The 22,698-nt window shown below is 38.9% G+C and overlaps 2 protein-coding genes across 4 annotated transcripts; both read right to left on the bottom strand.

The window, feature by feature from the left end:
* Positions 1-60: 60 nt before the first annotated feature.
* Positions 61-7,902, bottom strand: cyb561a3a (cytochrome b561 family, member A3a). 2 transcript variants are annotated; one of them, XM_072433706.1, is made up of 6 exons: positions 7,719-7,902; positions 5,214-5,418; positions 3,793-4,001; positions 2,366-2,520; positions 493-658; positions 61-284 (listed from the first exon to the last, which is right to left on the bottom strand). In XM_072433706.1, the coding sequence occupies exons 1-6, from the start codon at positions 7,848-7,850 to the stop codon at positions 258-260; spliced, it is 894 nt and encodes a 297-aa protein (XP_072289807.1). In that variant the 5' UTR covers positions 7,851-7,902; the 3' UTR covers positions 61-257. The 2 variants fall into 2 exon arrangements, with proteins under 2 accessions (XP_072289807.1, XP_072289808.1); XM_072433707.1 differs by having other exon boundaries at positions 7,726-7,744.
* Positions 7,903-9,963: 2,061 nt separating this feature from the next.
* LOC140347364 (tumor necrosis factor receptor superfamily member 10B-like) lies at positions 9,964-22,463 on the bottom strand. Of its 2 annotated transcripts, none has more exons than XM_072433786.1 (10): positions 22,328-22,463; positions 19,300-19,447; positions 17,800-17,928; positions 17,402-17,513; positions 16,414-16,505; positions 15,111-15,212; positions 14,056-14,087; positions 12,358-12,579; positions 11,470-11,506; positions 9,964-11,373 (listed from the first exon to the last, which is right to left on the bottom strand). In XM_072433786.1, the coding sequence occupies exons 1-10, from the start codon at positions 22,352-22,354 to the stop codon at positions 11,087-11,089; spliced, it is 1,188 nt and encodes a 395-aa protein (XP_072289887.1). In that variant the 5' UTR covers positions 22,355-22,463; the 3' UTR covers positions 9,964-11,086. The 2 variants fall into 2 exon arrangements, with proteins under 2 accessions (XP_072289887.1, XP_072289888.1); XM_072433787.1 differs by having other exon boundaries at positions 12,526-12,579; positions 22,328-22,462.
* Between the last annotated feature and the right edge of the window lie 235 nt (positions 22,464-22,698).

The following is a 22,698-nucleotide window of genomic DNA, read 5'->3' as shown; positions in this document are numbered from 1 at the left end:
TTAGTCCCGTGTTAATCCTGGTTTAGTCCCATGTTAGGCCTGGTTTAGTCCCATGTTTAGTCCCATGTTAGGCCTGGTTTAGTCCCGGTTTACGTCTCTTGTGGTGAAGAGGCGAATCACATCATAAACATAATTTATTGAAAGAAAAATCTTTTAAATATAATCTCAAATAAATACATATGATTTACACAACTGTGCGCTCTGACATTCACTGTATTGTCGTGGTTTTTAACGGACCATCTCAAGACGCCGAGTTCTCATTCGTTTTCTTCTTGAGTCAAAGGCTGTGGAGAAAAAGTAGAATATTACTATTTTACATTTCCATTCAACTTAAAAACGGTTTCTATCATTTTATTATGACATCTACTCATTTTTTATCAATGCATCTTATACTTTAGTTATTTTTGGTAATTATAGAAAGAAACAAGTCAGTTTAAACATAGAATCTCACTAAAACAAAGGATGAAAATGCCTTAGTTTCATTGTCCTCACCGTGTAAGCCGTGTCTTGTGGTTGGGGGTCAGGTCTTTGCCAGTTCCGGTTGGTTAGAATCCGGAGCACCACCAAACCAAACGCTACGATCATGACTCCCAGAGAATTAGCGAACACGGCCTCGGGGGGAAGTCGACTGTACGGCGACGTCTGGTTGTCTCCTTTCCTAAAAAACACATTCACAGATCGGCTGGAGCTTAGTTTGTTTGAATTCAGCAGCCAAAAGGATCCCGCCTCACTTCTTTACATTGTATATCGAAAACTGACATTTGACACGGCTCAATGACACTCGATCCCACGGTGACCGGACCAAGTCTAGTACAAGGGTACGGATGGGTCAAATGCAAAGGGATAAAGTGTACCTTAAGCTTAACTCTGCACTCAGGCTCAAATGTGGCAATAATGCACTGCAGACCCACATTTAGGTCCCAAACTGACCAGAAACAGATGCAGCCGATTTGCTAGTAAGTGGTGCAATGAATTATTATTATTAAGATAAAACCTTATGGCCACGTGTTTTGGCCATGACGTTAGCCTCCATTGTGTCTTTAAACTCACTTAACTTAATATTTGACATTTGTGAAAAGTTACAATGGCAGATCACTACAACTTTACAATTTAGATTAATTACAAATACCGGCATGAACATAAAATGTTGTCAGAATTGTTCAAGGCAGAAACTTAAAGGCGGTATGGACGATTTTTGGCGATTTGAGAACGCAGGTGGAAGTGCGCATGCGCACTCCCCCGTGCGGACTGATACAACACACATGTGCGTTTGTTTATTAGCACAACAGAGCGCATCGCATCTCTCGTCTCCCGTAGATTTCTGTCCACTTCTGCGTCAGCTCGAACTGTCTTTCTCCATCTTCATTTTGCCCCGTACACTGAGGGAACTATATTATGATAGATCCATGCGCTTAGGCACGCGGAAACGTGAGGAGGAACTGCACGCGGCTGCAGGTGAGCGATAGGTGCGTTTTATGATTGATACGTGGCAGGACAAATGATTTATCCACGCCACGAGGAAATATGATAAAAAATTTGCTGAAAAAAATCGTCCATACCACTTTTAACTAATCTTTGCCCACTGTAGCCCTCCGACTGAAATATTTGTTAAAGCCAATAAATCATAACTTTCAAAAGGAACAATATATAAATTATACAAATTTGGGCAGCCACTCTACGAAATACATTCAAAAGAAATGGGAAATAGAGGCAAATTTGTTTTGACGGACGAAGAGTGGGAAAATGTGTGTCCATCCCAGTGGAGGACCAAAGAATCACATGTTTGGAGGGAATTTTGTTGGAGAAATGTGTCTAGTTTCTTTAGAACACCATGTCAAAGTGCCCATTATTCACAAGGAAACGCTAAATGCTGGAGAAACTATGGCAGCAGGAGGCAAACCACTATCACGTGTTCTGGGCCTGTCCTGTCACTCACAAATACTGGACAGGAATCAACAAAGCACTGCAAACAGTTTTTGACCTTGCCATCGCTCTGAACTTTGGAACTATGTAACTGGGCCTTAAAACTCCTGCAATGGACACAATAAATGGATACTTTTGGAACATAATTATTGGCAGCAGGAAAAAAGGCCATCACAAAAAATGGATGACACAAACCTGACCAAAGACCAAGGACTGGACCGACATTGTTATGGACAAATGGAACAAATGACATTCAAACTTAATTGTAATTGATTTTGGACCAAATGGGGCCGTTCTTTGGGTTTGTATTTGCCGTGAGTTTGTTTCTATTGATGTGTGAACACTACATGTTCTGTTCTGTTCCATGTTTTATGTGTATTATTTAAAAAAAATAACAAATAAAGAAATGTTCAATGCAAGAGCTGATAAATCGTGAACTCACAGCACAAAGAGGAGTTTTTCGTTGATCCCGGAGACACAGGCCGCGATGCTGAGGCTCAGGATGCTGCCCCCGAGCCACACGTGAAGAGGTTTGAGCCTCTTCCTGAAGGACAGAGGCGAGCAGGGCAGGAGGAAGCCAGCGAAGCCTGCCACCCACTGGACACACGGGGGAACTGCAGTCATGAGGTGCTTCTGACGCTCGATACCCCCAAGAAAGTCAAGTCAAGTATGTCCCTGGAGTAAACATTGTACTTGTATATTTGTATGTTTGTAAGTATGCCTTGTATGTTGCTTTAAAATGTATTACTAAAGAAGAGCTGTAAAAGATTAATCTGCAAATCGTGACTATAAAAGATAAGCATAGTTGTATAAAAGACCCTTTTGTAACAAAATGTAAATAAGAACAAACTATTTCTGATTATCCCCTACAATACACTTTATTTGTAAATCCTCTCACTCATTTTATTGGTTGGTAATGTATTTAAAAAGTCTCATTGCTCAATAGAAATAATGACAGTTACAGCCTTTTACTTGGATAAAAGTTAAAAAGCAAAAAAGTTCTTAAAAGACAGATTAACAGTGGGAATGAAAATATGACTCTTGTCTGTTGTATTTGTAAATGTTATTTATATTTTATTGCTAATTCAAAATTGTGGTTTTCTCTAAACGAGTTTGTCTAAAAATGTCTAAAACTGTATAAAAAATGTCAAAGATCCAATAAATTTCACATTTTCATGCGGGTGGTTGAAGATTTAAGAATAACATGTCGTAGTTTATGAATTACAATTACGTACATAATATTCAGGTTTGTAACAAGCTTCATGTGAATTTGTTTGATTTGATATATCTTGTATATTATTGTTCATTGTTGTTGCACCGAATCACCAAAAAGTTTCTATGTTTGTGAATTTTGTTCTCTAACAATGACAATAAACCTTTTCTGATTCTGATGTGGAAACACACAGAATCAACGACTTGGGACCCCCACAGTAAAATGAAATGGATGTCGAAAACCTTTTAAAATGTTGTTTATTTTAGTCTATTTTAGTATTTTTATTGTGTCGTCTGACTCCATTTCATTAAAAGATATTGTTGTTTTCAATCCAAAATAGATTAAATACAGTGTGATTATTTTGAAATGACTTGCTGAAATCATGGCGACCCCCTGCTCCACAACATTAGTTTAGACAATCAGTTGGACTGATCAAAAAAAGGAGTTGGACTCCGAAAACACGTTACCCTTTGTGGCTAGGTGTTTTTTATTATTTTTATTTGATTAATTTTATTGTATTTCTGTTTCTGTAATTTCTTTGTGATTTTAATGTTTTTTTCTTGCTGTGTGAAGCACTTTGAATTGCCTTGTGTATGAAATGTGCTCTACAAATAAACTTGCCTTGCCTTGCCTTGCTCTTCAACATGGTCACGTACCTGCAAAGCGAAGAGCAGCACGGCGCTGAGTCCCACCCAGCTGTGGAGCGAGTAGAGGTTGGGGATGTGGTTCTCGTTGTGGAAGTCAAAGACGGCACAGAGTCCGAGCGCAGACAGCAGCAGGGCCAGGAGCATGAGCCCGGAGTGAAGCAGCTTCCAGGGGAGTTTGGACTGGCCCCAGGTCAGAGGGACGCGGTACAGCACAGCAGCTACACCAGGACATCCAGCAAAGTGTCATTATATCTATTAGAAACACTAAAATGTCTACAATACATAAGCATAAAGTCAAAGTACAAATATTAACAAAAAGACTCTACACTGCTCGCTCCAACAAGGGAAGAAGTAAAACTATAAATATATGTGGATGCCATCTGACACGTTTTCAGCGTTTTCATATAAATTATGCAGGATTTAGGGTTTAATTTAACCATCGTCTCAGAACATTCAGAATCTTTAGAAATATTGTGTATTGGCCACTTAATTAAGAGAGAGTAGTTTAAAAAGGAACATCACAAATCACAGTGAATTAGCCTTACAACAGCTTCACATTCAGCATTTTTCCACTATTTTATCAAGATCACACCGTTTTAATTGTCAATATCAGTGAACGTTTTATGCACAGGGTTTTGTAATGAAGTGTATTTCTCACAAACGTCTCCAGAGACACTTTTAGATGACATTAGAAGGTGGAAAGTGACTCAATGGCTCAATCTACTCGATCTAGACTGTGTAAAAAGCAGACTCATGTCAGGTGAGGGTCGCTACAGTTTGATCTGATTAGTTTTTACTTTGGATTGTTATTCACAGCTTCATTTCAGGCTCGTTGCCGTTCTTCGCTGCAGTAATGGCGCCATCTACACATTTAATCACGTGGTGCAGGAGCTCTGGAACAACCTGCTTTTTCACAGTAAGAATGCATGTTTTTTCAACGTTATTTTTTAGCTGAATAGATGAAAAGATGGATGGTTAGAAGTCTGATGCTATACAGAAAAGTTACGTATTCACTTTAAATAAAATCCATTTGACTTGAAAAAGAAGGCCACTGAAGTCTACGTTGGTTTGTTGTATAATCCCGGATTTAAAGTGGAAAGAATGAAAAGGTTAGAGAAATGCACTGGTTCCTTTTTGACCAAACAAGCAGTAGTGAAAAGTCACAAAGTACAGAAGTAAAAGTACTGGCCTGAAATAGAATGTTTATGTAGCTGTACTTCACTTAAAGTTATTTTAAAGTGTATACTTTTTACTTTTACTTCACTACATTCAGAGGTGGCAGTGCTCAGTTACATTTCCTTCAGTAACGGTTTCAATCGTACTTCTTGGAGTCACTTTTTGACACTAAACTTATATAACTTATATTTTTTGAAGTAACGGTCTCTTACTGGAGGAATCTTGACTAAACTAGTGATTGAAAGTGAACCCACCATAGCCGTACAGGACCACCAGCCCTGAGGTCATGAGTACCGGGTGCCAGTTGAACTCCAGTCCAGACCCGTCCCACCCGAACCCTCCTCTGAACCTGGAGCTCCACAGACAGGCCAGCAGCACACAGGCCAAGCCCAGAGCGAGGCACACGAGCAGGCAGAGGGACAGGCTCACCGCGGCCCGCATCCTGGAGACTCCCGGAGGCTGCACCGCAAAAGACAATGGCACAGGACAAATAAACTGGGGCTCAGACGTTTGTGTTCAACATGTGATCAACTATCGTTGTTTTATAGATTTGTTTAAACTGAAACATATTTTTTGACAAGCTGAAAGTCCCAGTTCTACACCTACAACAGACAAGCACATTTGTGTGAATATAGTTTGTATAAAGTTAAATCTTCTTCTATGTATTTCATGCTTTGAAGTAGAAAATTCAATAAATGTTTTAAGTCTCAATTATCCTGACTTCATAAATATGAATGTCTGATCACGAAATGTAGTTTAGTGCTCTTTTCTGTAATAAAACTATTTGTTACTATTTGCTTTATGTTTCTATTATCTGTATTACCCCACACTTCTACACAATAACTAACACCAGGAAGTATCACTGAACATATTTAGGCTGACCAGATTTTCAAAATTAGAAACTGGGACACGAATGGAATGGGGGCAATTATAAAACTGTTAAAAGCCGGTGTAAAAAGAGACATTTTTATGCACTCGGTCAATTCATGGCTCATTCACATCTCTTATGGCTCATTCACATCTCTTATGGCTGATTCACATCTCTTATGGCTCAATCACATCTCTTATGGCTCATTCACATCTCTTATGGCTGATTCACATCTCTTATGGCTCATTCACATCTCTTATGGCTCATTCACATCTCTTATGGCTGATTCACATCTCTTATGGCTCATTCACATCTCTTATGGCTCAATCACATCTCTTATGGCTCATTCACATCTCTTATGGCTGATTCACATCTCTTATGGCTGATTCACATCTCTTATGGCTCATTCACATCTCTTATGGCTCAATCACATCTCTTATGGCTCATTCACATCTCTTATGGCTCATTCACATCTCTTATGGCTCAATCACATCTCTTATGACTGATTCACATCTCTTATGGCTCAATCACATCTCTTATGGCTCACATCTCTTATGGCTGATTCACATCTCTTATGGCTCAATCACATCTCTTATGGCTGATTCACATCTCTTATGGCTCAATCACATCTCTTATGGCTCACATCTCTTATGGCTGATTCACATCTCTTATGGCTCATTCACATCTCTTATGGCTGATTCACATCTCTTATGGCTCAATCACATCTCTTATGGCTCAATCACATCTCTTATGGCTCAATCACATCTCTTATGGCTCAATCACATCTCTTATGGCTCAATCACATCTCTTATGGCTCACATCTCTTATGGCTCACATCTCTTATGGCTCACATCTCTTATGGCTCACATCTCTTATGGCTCACATCTCTTATGGCTCACATCTCTTATGGCTCACATCTCTTATGGCTCACATCTCTTATGGCTCACATCTCTTATGGCTCATTCACATCTCTTATGGCTCACATCTCTTATGGCTCATTCACATCTCTTATGGCTCATTCACATCTCTTATGGCTCACATCTCTTATGGCTCATTCACATCTCTTATGGCTCACATCTCTTATGGCTCATTCACATCTCTTATGGCTCACATCTCTTATGGCTCACATCTCTTATGGCTCACATCTCTTATGGCTCACATCTCTTATGGCTCATTCACATCTCTTATGGCTCATTCACATCTCTTATGGCTCACATCTCTTATGGCTCACATCTCTTATGGCTCATTCACATCTCTTATGGCTCACATCTCTTATGGCTCATTCACATCTCTTATGGCTCATTCACATCTCTTATGGCTCACTTGTGAGTCAGTATATAATCTGAGAGCAATGTTAATGTTCTGGGGACTCATTTATAAAACTTTACATGGAATTCTTACTAAGTACGGACAAAACACAAACATGCATAAACGTCTTCAAACTTGCTAATGTCACGTCTCTCTTCTCTTAGATCACCTTCTGCCTCATTTATGAAACCCTCAAAGTGACAATCTGAGTTTCAGCACCATTTGTGGCTCATTTCTATGTCAAGTTTTCTTTTTATGGATCACAAACTTAATGTGAAAAGTGACAATATTTCAGTACCCATGCATGCTTTATAAATGAGACCCCTGGTTATCCATTTTAGCTAAAGAAACAATAATAAAATATCTACTGTTGGCAGGTCTCAAAGTGGTCAAAAACAGGACAACTGGGACATGTCTTGTTTAAAACTGGGAAAAATCAATGGTTTTGGATACATCTGCTGGGACACGGGACAGAGGGTTCAAAACTGGGACCGAGTACAAGGGGGCGTCTGGTCACCCACAATATTCAAAGTCTTGAAGCAAAAGGCGACTATGGGATTAGTAGATTTCTATTCCTACTCACTACGTACTCCTCTGGTCTGAGGCCGGACGTTCCTCTGCCTCGTCTGGAGTCACTTCCTCCGGGTTCAGAGGTCATCGGTTTAAGTTGAAAGTTGAGGGACGTCGAGTCGAGAGCTGAAGAGTCCTGCTGCATCTGCTGCTGTAATCAAAGACAGGCTTCAAACGGCCCAAATGCTCATCTTTCCAGCTAATAAGAGTTAACAGAATTTACTAAATAAGATGCCAAAAAGCCACAGATTCTAAGTCGACACATGATTTATACAGCCAAACTATGTGCAATTTAGAATATTTTTACACTTAACTAAACATGAAGACATTACAAGATGAAACACATGTAATACTTTTATTTTCTTGCATTTATGTTTGTGAACTACAGATGACATTTATGATTGAATTGTCTACATTTAATTGTTTTCCCTTTCACCTGCAGCGTCACGCCTTAAAACAATATTAAAGGTTATTTAAATGTTTGCATTTTTGAGGAAAACATTGCTGTTAAAAATGGCCGTGGCTGCAGAGCCGCGGCGCGGTCAAATGGCCCATCAGTTTCAGGAACCGCGGCACTGCCATATAGCCTCATGGCTAACCCTAACCCTAACCCTGACCCTGACCCTGACCCTGACCTTAACCTTAACCTTAACCTTAACCTTAACCTTAAACCGGCGCGGTCTAAAACGGCGCGGTCAAATAGCGCAGCAGTTTCAGGAGCCGCGGCACAAAATAACATGGCAGTTTCGGCCGCGCGCCGCGGCTCTGTAGACACTCCCGTTAAAAATATGGGATCCTGTCAAAATACCATATTCATTGCTCTAAATTCTCAAACCAAAAACTGAAAGTTATCGTATTGAATCCCTTTGGTCCTCTAATGTAAATTCCTTAAATTATTGCACTAACCTCAAAGCAGTGAAGACCAAAACTCTTTGTATTGAATTTGAACTGTAAACTGAAGAATATTTATATTTGTATTCATTTCCTATGTATATTTAGAAACTACAGATGCAATAAGCCTCTTGCAATGTCACTGTTAATATCGTTGTACATTTGAATAATAATGAAACTAAATAAATAAGAAGAAGAATATTTAAATATTCGCAAACTTTCATGCGGTGCAACACATTCGACACTCACAACTTACCCTCACACAGCTCACAAAATATAATACAAATAATAATCGTTTTTAAAATACAGCCAATTTATGTCGAATCGTTCACCTTTGGTTTACGTTCTTTCCTGGCCTCAAATGACCTCGCGGAGATGTAACGTGTCGTAACAAACACACACGCATCGCACGTTACGAGTGAAATAAACTCCTCGTCCACGCCTCAAATACACATGAATTACAGGTTCAAACGTGGAAAAAGTGTCTTAAAAAATCGCCGATTAGGAGCAAACCTTGGAAATTCAGGAAGCACCGGTTTGTGGTTTGTCTTCACTCATTTCCTTATTGACGTTGCAAAGGCTGATGGGAAATGTAGTTATGATAAAATCTTGCGTAAAAACAAGTGCGCTGCGGTAATAGTCCCCGTCTACATCTGGTTTGTAGCCTGTTACTTCACTTTGACAACAAAAATTCTGCTTTATTTCTACAATTAGTGAATCTATTTTAATTCTAGGATTCTGATATTTGGAAGATATTTCACGTTTACACTATGATATATATATCCACCTCCTCTGAATCGATGCTTTCCAAATATATAATACTAATGATACAGATCCATCACTGAACTGGACTGGAAAGTAGAAAGTATTTTTCTTACAGTTTGAGGTGTTATTTTTGCATGTTTGTGATGACATTCTACCTAATGGTTTTGAGTTCAAGTCCCAGCAAACAAAAATATATACATAACATTCACTTGAAAATGAAGAGATTGATTAAAATGTCGGCGTAAACCCTCATTTGTCCATCCCTCATCTCTTATTGATTAAAATATCTCTTGTTGGCGAAAGACCCGCATTTTTATCAAAATTACTCAATTTAACATTGCATATCAGTGTGAAATACTTTTACTTCTCACTCTCAAAGTATATTTTTAAAAGAGGACTTCAAAACCTTTGCTTAAGTAGATTTTTTCTATGTGCTACTTTTACTTTTTTAGTAAATCACGTATCTGTACTGCTACTACTGCTGAGTACTTCTTTTCCCACTGAACCGAGTGGTTAGTTTATGGAGTAAAATGCTAAATTCTCTATCTTAACAAATGAAAAAAAAATGGAGACCTACAAGAAATGTAAAACTTTATTCCACATTTACCTACAAAACACTCAACATTTCAAAATAAGGCTGCAAACTTTTCCAAAAACCAATATGTTTTTTCACAATTTGCCACATGGAACACAAACTATGAAACAACTTTACAGCGAGACTCATTTACAGCAGCAGTAACTGACCAAAACAAACTACAAACAAATGATTTTCTCATTCCTGGACTAAACTAAAAATGACAATATGCAAAATCATTATTAACATTTAAATAGAACTTTATAAATACATAGTGTGAAATATACAATTTAAGAAAAAAAAAGAAAAAAGTTACAAAAAACAAAAACAAAAATATGACATTCATTTCAAGTAGTTGTAAACAAAAACATCAGCTTGTGACATTCACGTACGCTCCTTGTAAACAGATATAACGTTACATACAGTGCCTTTTAGTGCAGAGTCGGCCAATATTTGAACTAAGCTCATTATCAATACATATTAAGCTCAAATCAGTCATTTTTTGAATACAAAAAGGGAACAAAAACCATTTGGCTTAATTTTAACTTTGTACTGCGTTTGATGTCAAATTCCGTGATGCTAAATGACCTTGAATACTTTTAGACCTTGTAAATTGACACTGAAGCATTTGTTTTTGTCGAGTCTTGGTTTAGTCCTTCTTTGGTTGATGAATAATAATAATACAGTTGAGACAATAAATCATAACTCTACTTAGCACTGGCACATTCAATCGGTTTCCACTTTCGTTGACTAGTACATTTAGAGTGGAGAAGATATTAGACATTAGACATTATATTGTTCAAAGTCCCAATTTCTGTCATTCTTCGTCGAAATTGGTTTAGTCCAGTCCTCGTTGCCTAGTTCTTGTCCTAGTAACGGTCATTTTGCTTCCAAACCAAGTCGAAATCTATTAATTGCACTTTTTTTAGTCCTGATATTGCCCTAATTAAGTTAATTTCACAATCTTTGGTGCGTTTTGTGAAAAAGTGTAACGCATACCAATGATCTACCTGCACGCCAACTCAATATTTAATGCCTTTTTGTTGTCGTTTTTCTTGCTGACCCTTAATTTCTTCTTTAAAGTCTCAAAAACAAAACCACGGCGTACAAGTAAGCGATCTCCACGACAATGTCAATAGGCAAACGATCGGTCACTTGTAGACAAAGTGTCCGGCCTCGACCGCTCGTTCCACAATGGCCTCGGCGGTTCGCCTCTGGTTCAGATCCGTCAGGGCCCTCAGGAGGTCTTTTAAGCGGGCCTCCCTGCCGCGCTTCTCCAGCCAGAGGTTGAGCAGATCGTGCACGCGGTCGACATACGTGAGGGAGTCCTTGCTTTTGACCACGTTGTCCGAAAGTCCGAGGTGGCGGAAAAAGCGGGAGTGGTAGTGGACGTCCAGCTCCTCGAAGAATTCAAAACAACCTCTGAGAGACTCTTGGCCTGAGAGAGAGGGAAGGTCAGTGTTCTGCTTGGAGGAAAAGCCAAACTGGCGAGGGGAATGTAAGAAGCAGCATTTATTCCAAGGAAAAGACTTACCATTCACCGGAACAATGTTGAACTGTGTTTCCTCCTCCTACAAGGCAAAACACAAGATTTCAGTTTAAAGTTGTCCTGTTTGTTCAAGTATTGCAGGATAAATAACACTTTACAAATACGTCATTGCTGTTTTTTAACACTTTACAAATACGTCATTGCTGTTTAAGCCATAAACCAATTTGTTCCACTACAACTACTATAACTGTTGTGTATTGCCAGTGGTGCTGCCAAATGCTGCTTTGTTGTTGTTGTTGTTGTTGTTGTTGTTGTTGTTCCGTGGTTAATGCCCATTACAGTCAGCAGGGGGAGCTCTAAAGCAAATCTGATGGCTTGGTCATAAGTCTCCTGCTTTTCAAATGGTTTTCTCCAAATAAATTCATTATTTTAAAGTTCTTGAATGTAAAATACAACCGCCATGGCATAAAAAAGCATGTCTAGGAGAAAGAAAAGACCCAACTACAGCACGCCTTTTTTAAATACTCCAAAAGATAAAATATAAATGTATTTGGTGTTGTAGTGCACTGGAGTGAACGTTTGTGTTTAAGTTCTGATTGCACAATAACTTAAAACGTGTTAATTTAACCAATTAGCAAACGCCATATTTGTTTAAAAGAGGAAAAATAAATTGAAAGGTCATTGATCAAATGGAGGGGGGGAATGGATTCATCCTACTCCATTACAGTCTCAGAACTCAGAACTGCGGAATTACCTTTACTTTTTTATTTCAAGTCGAAAAACATGAAACGGCAACGCTAAGATGTCTAGAAGTACTTCAAAAACCCTGAATGACACATAAGATGGCACTTTTAAGCAAGCCAACGGACGAGCAGGCGACAAACAGCAGTCAAAGCGCTACAGCACAGAGCCGTGGGTGAAGTGGCGCCTCACCCTGGGCTTGTGAAGCGTTATGGCGGGAGCACAGCTGGACATGGCAGGGGCGGGGTACAGGGGCAGTCTGGTTATCAGGTTGTCCTGGGAGTTGGAGGTAGAGCCAGCGCCTTCACACAGACATCTCTGCTCCTCTACGTCCACCACGGAGCACGATCTAGACCTCACCAGGGTCCAGCAGCGAGGAGACGAGTCCAGCGGCTTCTCGGTGCCGTTACAACCCTAAAACGGGGAAAAAATTGTCATTTTCCTGTGTCAAATGTTTAGGTGAGCACGCTTGTTCTGCCATTACTGGACTTTAAACTTGCTCTTGTTCCTTTGCTTTGGCATCACAGGTTTCGGAAATTAAAATACAAGTATTGAAAAGCTCACATGACTTTCTCAGTCAGGTGTTAGTTCTCCATCTACTGGCAGCAGAGAGAATTACCATAGGAGAAACCCTGCCAACAAAAGTCTAAAACCATGGATTATACTTCTGTAACATTCCAAAATACACTGTCACCAGAAATGGATCGCTGCCATCAAGAGGAACCAGTGGACTTAAGAAATCCCTCCAGACTGTGCAGTGGGTACTTTGTATCAGGCAGTCGCTAGTGCACATGTTAATTGCGTGTCTAAGGCCCAAAGTCACTGGGATAGGCCCAAAGTCACTGGGATAGACCAAAAGTCACTGGGATAGGCCAAAAGTCACTCAAAGTCACTGGGATAGGCCCAAAGTCACTGGGATAGGCCAAAAGTCACTCAAAGTCACTGGGATAGGCCCAAAGTCACTGGGATAGGCCAAAAGTCACTGGGATAGGCCAAAAGTCACTGGGATAGGCCAAAAGTCACTGGGATAGGCCAAAAGTCACTCAAAGTCACTGGGATAGGCCAAAAGTCACTGGGATAGGCCAAAAGTCACTCAAAGTCACTGGGATAGGCTCCAGTCACCCGTGACCCAGAAAGGGACCAAGCGGTAGAAAATGAATGAATGAATGCGTGGCTATGCTGATAAAAGTTATGTGCCAATGACAGCAGAGACAACATCAAACGGTGACGTCCTCAAAATGGCTACAACAAATAAGTCACGTGACTGAAACCCGTGAATATGGACCTGCAGATGTAATGAACGCGATCTGATGGCAGAAATGCTCAGAACGAGTTTGATGATGATTTATGGACTTAAAAACAGCAGAAAACTGATGGGTCTCTATCTTTGACATAAAAAAAACAGACATTTGAAACTGAGTGTTTTGTGAGGCTCAGAGAAGGAGCAGAGATGACGGTCTCATAAACAGGATTCATTTAACCAGCAGAATGAAGCTAAACACAACTGCAGGTATGTTTTTGATAAGAGAACAATGTTACAACAGTAAAAGCTTGAACACGTCATGTGACCCTAAAATGAACATGGAGGGCAAATTTGGCACTGGGGCAGCTGTGGCTCAAGTGTTAGATAGTGCGCCCCCACCAGGCCAAAGGGTTCAATGTGACAATTCAACAATTAGCATTTTACAAAGCGGAAAAACATTTATAAACATGTAAAAAATGTAACATATTCACCTAAAAAAGTGTACAACTTTTGTGCGTCATAAAAATGTTTCCACTTTTGTGAATATGTTCTTATTTTTCATATAAATGTTTTCACAGATGAGAATGAATGACTAAATGAAATGACTAAATTAAATAAATAAATAAATAAATAAATAAAGCACTTACCGATGTCAGATCAACTTCGCTCCTTTCAGAGTCTGAAAGAAAAACATTTTGTTCAATCCTAGTTACTTATGTTTCCTTCTTTTTGTTCTGGTTCTGTCATTTTTTTGGCTTTTAATTTTGATTGACACATTTTTAACGCGTTATTTTGCCCTTTTCACCAGCGCATAACTGGAAACTAGCATGACTAAACAATATTCTTTCACTACTTCTTTATACTTTTCCGCCTCTGCAATAACAAGCTACAACTTGATATTACCAATAATCCCACACGTAGTTCTCAAAGTGAACCATGATTTCATTTACAGATAGAAAGTGTTTTATGGTGGAAACATAAACAGGCCTGAACCATGACGAATGCCTGAGGCGTGACACAGCCTGCATGAATCACCGTTTGTTTTTTACCTTTCATTCAGTGAACTCCACAGCCTCCAACGTAAAGGCGAGGCAGGTGATTTTCTCTGTTGCGTAACAAGCAATAATCCAGCCATAATAATTACAGTGTGTTAAAAACGTCCAGATTTACTAAAAGCAGCATCGGGTTGTAATTTAAATCCTGACCTTTTGGAACAGTTGTTAATGTAATGTCAAAAAATAACATAAAGAAAGACTTATTTATATTTTTGCTTTGCTCCAGAACAATCCTCCTTAGACTGATTAGGGTCAATTAACCTTTTATTTCAGTGTTTGGTGCCAAAATAGAGCATTTCACATGTATTAGAGCAAAAATAACTGTCTCCAATGTCAATTTAAAATACAAGATATTGTTTCATATCCAACTCACACTTCATTTAATAATGCTTTACCTCAAATTAAATAAGTAGCTACAAACTACAAACAAAACACACAATTAATGGCTGTTGGCATTAGTGGGTTGAATTACACTGGAACAGAAATGATTTAATCGTTGCTTAATCTGAGGTTACTTAAGACATTCTGCCACTTTAATTTACCTAAATGGACTTTTTTTTAATTGATAAACAATTTTTTCACCGACTGTCCCAGGACCCAGGCCGTTACTCTCCAAACTACAAAGACACGCCGGAGTCGAAATGTACCTGTGGCTTTCCGGTTCCTCCGCCGCACGCAGACGACCAGCGGAACCATGACGAGCACCAGAAGAACAACCAGTCCAGCGATGATGTACACGGCCGTCAGGTCTGTTTGTGGGAGAAAACAGTCAACACACGTCTGCAGAACCCGAGGAACCTTCTGTGGGCTGGAGAGCGGTGAGATTGTGCTTTTCTGGTGTGCGTTTGTCATAAAAGGGCCTGAGCTCGATTTAGAAGAACCACGAGTTGAGACGGCGTTTCTGAATGAGCCGATAGCTAAAATAAATGAATCAATCAATATCAACTGTAAAACTCCGAGACCTTATAAGAAAAGAAAAATGATTAAAAGAGAAAAGTTCAGAGAAAAGACTCAGTTCTGTGCATTTCTCCCACTAAAAAGCCACTTGTTTTCTGAAGATGTGGACTTTTTTTCTGGAAAAGTCGGCCTTCATTTTTTGGGGCTGGGACCTCCTTATTTAAAGAACAAAGATGAGAGAATGTTAAGTCAATGCTCTGTTTGCACATTTTAGTTTTTATAAGTTATTTAAGAGAATAATTAGTTATTCCACTTTGCACTTTTTTTATTCTGAGGTTTCTGTTTTCTTTAAATCTGAAATAAAGGCCTCGAATTTATTAACAATAAGTATTGTTGAAACCAGATGAAAATGTCGACACAAGCTGGACTTCGGTTCGGACATTCTACTTGAACAAAATTTAATAACTGGACCTCAGGGACTTTTAATTGAATACCCCTGATATAAATCTTCATCATCCCTAAAAGATAATTAGTCGACTAATACATACTTTTGTTGACTGAGACTCCATCGAACGATTAATCGACCAATCGACTACAGGACCACAACCCTACAATATTTACTCAGAACTTAAAACACTGTCAAAGCAACAACTACTGTCGTTTTATTTTGCAAAGTGGTGTTTCGACTTCAACTTTTTCCTTCTACGTTAATTTGAACAAAGTGCAAAGTTGACTAATTGTGATTTGTATTTTGACCATCGTAAATTGACTGTTGAGACTAATACACGTACGAAAAGTGACATTATTACATACAAATTATTACATTTTCATCAATAATTCCTCAATATTCTCCATCAGTCACATTATTTCAACCTTTATTTGATTGATAATGAGTTTTAAAAGTCATAATGTACAACTGAAATAGTCGTTTGACAAGTCGATTATTAAAATAACCGTTTGTCTCAGCCCAAGTGCGACATTTTGTGAAACGATCGCCCACTAACCCAATGGTTTGTGGTTCGATCACTGCGACTTTAGGTTGAGCTGTGATACCTGAGTCTCGGCCGGGGTCGAGGGGTCTCTTCTTGCATTCCGTGTTACTGGTGGGAGTGCAGTTTCTCACAACGATCTCATCCGGCCCACATCTGAGTCACACACAGACACAAAACAACTGAGATTGGGCGACAAATGTTCTCAAAATACTTCAACACATTTTCTTTCCCTAAAACAAAACCTTGTGACTTAGACTCCCAGAGCCGGCGAATTCTGTTTGAATTACACTCGACAAACCTGCGTTTCAGGTTTGTGACGATCAGAGGTGAAAATATGACGGGATGTTTTGAATGATGGACACAAGCAGAAGTTTCCTTGTAAGGTTATTGTACGCATGAGTTTCCTTGTAAGGTTATTGTACGACATTTACAGACTCACAACAACAAGTTATGGCAAAGGTCAATTCATCTGTACTGGACATTTGTTTGTTTATTCCATGATTAAAATGATTCAAAATGGTTGATGGCTTTGATTCAGACATCTAAATGCGTGTCAAGCTTTATGAATTTAAACTTTTTGAATGAAAATATATTGCTGACATACAAAAAAATTTAAATTTTGAAAAATAAAAAATAACTGACAACTTAGAAATTGACTTTTTTATCTAGACATATTTTTTCCTTAATTCTTATTTTCAATTTACAGTCACAGCATTAGGAATTATTATCTTTAAAATGATGAAAAAAGCATGTATTTTCATTAACCCTCAAAAGCATATCAATACAGTACATGAATAAGAAATAAAATATGGAAAGAAAATGGATTAAATAAATAAATGCGTAAGTTTAGTTCTTTTGAAAATTGTAAAACAAGTGCAACAAGCTCAGAGTGCAACAAGCTCAGAGTGCAACAAGCTCAGAGTGCAACAAGCTCAGAGTGCAACAAGCTCAGAGTGCAACAAGCTCAGAGTGCAACAAGCTCAGATTGCACTGTGAAACATTAAAAAACACACCAGGTGGACAAACAGAAGGTGGAGTGGTGTCCTCACCGTGCACATCTCTTGCAGACCTCACACGCCTGGTCCGGGGAACAGAAGCCTCCTGCTTTACACTGACACTCGGTGTTGTGAGTGGAAATGCACTGATGCACAACTTCCTGATCTGAAGAGAAGAACACTTTAGTTTCAATGCAACTTCTTCAATGAATGAATTTTCAATGGCTTATTTAAAATCTGTATTATCTGTATGATCACTTTGAAAATTGGGATTTTTCAAAACGAGGGAGAAAACGTTGATATGATTTTCTTTCTTTTCAATATCCCACAGTTAAAATGGAGCCTTTTCATGGACGACATTGAAGTGCCAACAACATTAGACCTTTGCTAAACGTCGAGTGTTGACGTGGCGCAGTGTGGAACCTTTTAAAGCAAGTTTAGAGCAGCGTTACCTGGGCGACAGAGGGAGCAGCTCAGGCACTTCTTCAGCCCGTTTCCCAGTTCAGTATAAGTCCCGACGTCGCACTCCTCACATTCACTGTGTCCTCCTGGTGTGGGGCACGGCGTCTTCAGATGTGTACCTGAAGAAACATCACAACAACATCAACATTCAGGCGTCGACAACAAGTGAACAACATTTATTCGAGAGAAGTCTGGAAAATTAACCTCAAGACTAATGCTGAGTTCCAGTTGTTCTTGGAGGTCAGATTTTCCGAGTTCCGACACGCAAATTCAAACAGGAAACATTGCAAAACCTCAATTTATTCGAGTAAGATAATCCAACATGGCTGTGCCCAGCGTTTGGATCAAGTTTAATTTCCAACGGTTAAAATATTGACAGAACAAAAATATTTAAGTTTTTTTGTACATTCAGTATGTATCCAGACATTGGACCAATATTATCAAGGAAATGCATCTGTAAGTATTGAAATGTATGGTTTGGTCAAATATAGGAGGACATCATCTGTGTAGCAAGAGCAAACAACAGGGGGGACCAAGCACAACCCTACCTCACCCCTCTTTCCAAAGCCAGTGAGTCTGTCAAGTGACCGTCAATTTTATTTTTGGATTATCAAATCATCCATTTAAAATGTGTTTAGCACTTTAATTAAATAAGGCCAGAGAACAGAATCAAAAGCTTTCTTTCCCAGCGTCCAGACTTATCATTACAACTTTTTCTTTTTTCCGTACATGGTTTGTTAATAAATCCTGTCTGATCATTGTGAATTAAATTTGGGAGTATTTGTTCCATTCTTTTGGACATAATTGAGGTGTTTAATACAATAGTCCACATTCAGAATAGAGGCACAGTCAAGTCGGTCCTTAGATACAAACAATGTTTGTATTTGGTCTTGTTTGGTCCAAATGACGTTGTGCCCATCTCGTATTTTCAAAATGATTCTCTCTGCTGTGGTTTTCTTGCTTCAAGCTAATAATTTTGAACCACTTTCATAATATCCTTGTTTGGAAAGAGCATTTTTAAAATTCTTTCTTGCGAGGTCAGGTCATTAATCCCACCGCTTATCTGTTTCATTTCCTGTAGCATTTGAAGGTTCCTGTTTTAAGCACATTTAGCTTCCAAAAGTTTTAATTTGTTAAATAAATCATTTCGTTTTCCCTCAGAACTGCCTGAGCTGCATCTCAGAGGACGCTCAATGTCCTGTCACTGAGTGTTTGATTTTCTTTTATGATAATGACATGATAAAACATGGCACATTTGACAGGTGCAGCACACGATAAGAGAGTGTGTCTTGTTTTTCCAGTATACATTTTGTATTTTGCTTGGTGCGTCTCACTGCAGGACAAATAAAAGTGCTTAACACCCCAAACGTCAAAATAAAATCCCCTAAAAAGACAAGAATCACAATAGTAACATTTAAAATCCGTTTCTAAACTCCTTAAACGCAGCTCAATGAACGAGCCACTGCCAAACGTAGCTCGGGTGAACATACCAGGAGGACAGTTCCTACAGCAGAGGTCGCCACGACGATACTCCAGATCGTCGTTACAGTGAACGGCCCGTCGGGTCCGGTTCAGTCCAGGGTCCGGACCCGGCCCGGGTCTGGCCCAGCTCTGGTCACAGCACCACACCACACACACCTGGGAACAAGAGGTCACACATCACGGTCCAGGTTCACTTTTGTTCATCGACTCAATCTCGTCCTCTCGTTTGAGTTTGGTTTTTTGTGTCGTCTTGAAAACCCGTTAGGCTCATAAAAGAAGAGACACTTTACACCAGCTCTGCCTGAGTTTAGAGCTGCAACTAACAAGTAATCGATTACACCAGCGATTCTTCTTTCCATGAATCCTTTCGTTGTTTAGAATGCAAGATGCCCATAAATATCTGTCACTAAATCTGATCCTGATAAAGTTATGATGATGGTGAGCTCATCCTGATGGAGAATATTTACACAACTAAAAACTTTTAGTGCATCATTGCTTTGTCTGAATCATAAAACCTCTTCTCTCAGGAAGCGGCCGGTTTTGGAGTCCGTGCTTTAAGTCCAGATAACGATTATTTGATTACGAAGTTAGTTGACAATTGATCAGCGATTAATCGAGTTGACTTTATTGGGATTGTGAATGATTTTTATGGACAAAAGAGTGAATTAGCTGGAGATTTGGAAAGTTATTGTGAATTTATTCTGCATTTTACGTACAAACTGTGGTGCAATTTACCAGTACTTCTCTTATCGTTGTGTCGTTTATTTCACACCAAATTTGTTCGTGGTTTAGTCCCGGTTTATCTCATGTTAACACAATCCCAACACATATTTGTCATATCAGTTTGACCTGCCCTTGACTTTGCAAAGAGCAGGAGACACAATAAAAGTGGCTTTATCGGGGCGCTCAGGGTTTTGCAAACACACCTGCCGTCTTCAGGTATGATTCATGATGAATGTGGGCCAACCCACACGTTTTTAAATCAATAAAAGCGCAATTAAAGTCTGAGAAATGATGATGTCACATTTTACTGCGTCCTTCCTGTTTATGACACTCTACACACGGCTAAAAGAATTCATTTGTTTTCAGTCACGCAAAAAAAACAACTTTCAACACCAAGTTTGAAATATAAATGTTTTAGCTTTTAAAATGAAAAAAAATCAATAATCCTCATTAAAAAAGTGCTTTGAGATGGACAAAGTGAATATTATACTTTTAGAGCAGAGAAGCAGACATTCTGTACATATAACTACACCAAAAAACAACACTTTCTAATTGATTATAAAAATATGACAATTATTTATAAAGCAAAAAACCAGATAATAGTAAAAATCACAATAATTTGGACACAAAGATGCAAGATAAAAATGCATCGTTACTTTTAATATTTGATTTGATTAGTCAAGTCTCAATATAATCATGACAATCAGAAAATAATAATTGTGACAATTTTAGGTTTTTCGAAAGTCTTTTTTGTTCCAAAAATTGATCTCAATGTAAGAACTTTATTTTACCCGTCTTTTTTCATATAACATTTAACTTAATTTTGTCTTTGAGAAATAAAAGTTGAGTTGAGTAAAGTTGGTCACAAACTTGAGGAACAGTCAGACCACGAGAATAAAGAAAATTATACATTTCACTGTTGTTTGGTCTCAATAATCATGAATAATTGTTAAATCGTGATGTTTTTTCTCACAATAATCGTAACACTAACGTTTAACATCGTGACATCCCTAGTCCTGAACAAACAAATAATAAGCAAGAAATTATCGACTCAGACATCATAGACCGATTGATCAACTTAACAACTGAATAATTGTGTGCGTAAACGACACACTTTTCACAATGTTCTCCTTTTCCCTGCACGCGAGTCTCGCCTTGAGAAAGATAAAAAATAAGCCTTATTTTCAAACATTTAAAATTCGATTTGATGTCGATTATTGCGTTTGCCAACACTGCGATATCGATAGGCCAACTTTTGCGATATTGTTCAGCCCTAATAATAATAATAATAATAATAATGTGAGGTACTTGCACTAATGGACTATATTTGTGACACTAAATTAACTTAATTTAGTGTTTAAGGGGTTCTTTTGTATTTTGCATTTTAGTCGACCAAAATGTGTATTAGTTGAGTCATATTTGATTTAGATTAGACCTGGAGTCGCATAAATAATAAATACACAGTTTTGTAGTACTTTTCTATAAATAGTGCAGCAGTAGTCACAGCTGCACTATTTGGGATCAATATCTACTGTAATTGTGATTTTTCTGACCAGTATTTAATGTTGTAATAATCACATTCTGCAATGTTTTTGTTTTTTTGATGATATCAGTAAAAACACAAGTCAATTCACAGCAGTTTAGTTATGAAGTGACACTATATTCTCTCTGAAGAACTTACAACATGTCAATCTTTTCACTTGATAATCCAAAAGTGATAAACTCTCTCACTAGGCGTGACCAGCAGCGCCCACAAACAAACAAACAAACAAACAAACAAACAAACAAACATTACACGTGCTTTTTTACGAGTTAACGGCCAATTTAAGCGTGAATGAAGCAAATAAATGGCATTTGTTTAGTTTAAAGACTGCCTTTAGGTCGACTCGAGCGGAGTTGTTACTTTTAAGGGGAATTTCGCACCTTTAGTTTAAAAAAACAAGCGGCGACGCGGAGGCAACTTTGACGCAGACACGTGACATTCTTGGAAACTAATGGGAAACTGGCACGAAATGTCAAAGCAACTGAAATAAACACGATTATTATCAGAGATTCTTCAGCATGTATATATACACAGATCATTACTTAAACCTGCTGGATATTTCATCACATTTCACAGATCTGAGGGGGAAGGGCAGCGGCTACAGTGCCACTTAGGACAGATCGAAGTTTGTATAGAGTCCTGGAAAGTTTATACAGCTTTTTTGGAGTGTTCTGATGTGTTCTTACGTAAAAGACAGACCAACACGAAAATAAATCACGTTGGCTTTTTGAGCGTGTCAAATTGCCGGGCGCGTAACAAACGTAACTCACCAAAACGCTCAAAACCCGGCGCGCCATCCTCTTCAGTCCTCCATAAACGTTCTGTAAAAGTGAATCTCTTTTGCTCTCGAAGTTGCTGTGGTGAGATCTTGCGTGAGGGCAGGTTGTTTAACGCACAGACGCACAGAACACGCGCGCACACCGGCTTCTGACTGGTCCGGCCCGGGGCAGAGAGGAGTGACGTCAGAGCGAGAAGAGAACGGGGAAAGGGGCAAGTCCAGACACGCGCGCGCCCGCCCTCCTCAGCCGGGACGTCACATATTTACAGTGCGTTTGGAAGGAAAAGGAAACGGACACGCGTGGGTGTTTAAGACATAATGTGTTGTTGTCCCGTGTCCACAGTCTGGGACACTTTGAAATGC

Source organism: Eucyclogobius newberryi, unplaced genomic scaffold (assembly GCF_026437365.1).
Source record: "Eucyclogobius newberryi isolate DKJ021-1_F unplaced genomic scaffold, fEucNew1.0.hap1 SCAF_6, whole genome shotgun sequence".
NCBI classification, from domain to species: Eukaryota; Metazoa; Chordata; class Actinopteri; order Gobiiformes; family Gobiidae; genus Eucyclogobius; species Eucyclogobius newberryi.
This window is presented reverse-complemented; position numbering and strand designations above follow the sequence as displayed.

Excerpts from the sequence above, each read along its gene's own strand:
- cyb561a3a (XM_072433706.1), bottom strand. The coding sequence starts at position 7,850 with ATGCAGCAGGACTCTTCAGCTCTCGACTCGACGTCCCTCAACTTTCAA. Across the intron at positions 2,521-3,792 it reads TGCTGCTCTTCGCTTTGCAG|TGGGTGGCAGGCTTCGCTGG; the intron begins GTACGTGACCAT and ends CCGTGTGTCCAG. Across the intron at positions 659-2,365 it reads GAAAAACTCCTCTTTGTGCT|GAAAGGAGACAACCAGACGT; the intron begins GTGAGTTCACGA and ends TGTGTTTTTTAG.
- LOC140347364 (XM_072433786.1), bottom strand. The coding sequence starts at position 22,354 with ATGGCGCGCCGGGTTTTGAGCGTTTTG. Across the intron at positions 16,506-17,401 it reads GTCTGCAAGAGATGTGCACG|ATGTGGGCCGGATGAGATCG; the intron begins GTGAGGACACCA and ends TGTGTGACTCAG. Across the intron at positions 11,374-11,469 it reads CAACATTGTTCCGGTGAATG|GCCAAGAGTCTCTCAGAGGT; the intron begins GTAAGTCTTTTC and ends CCTCTCTCTCAG.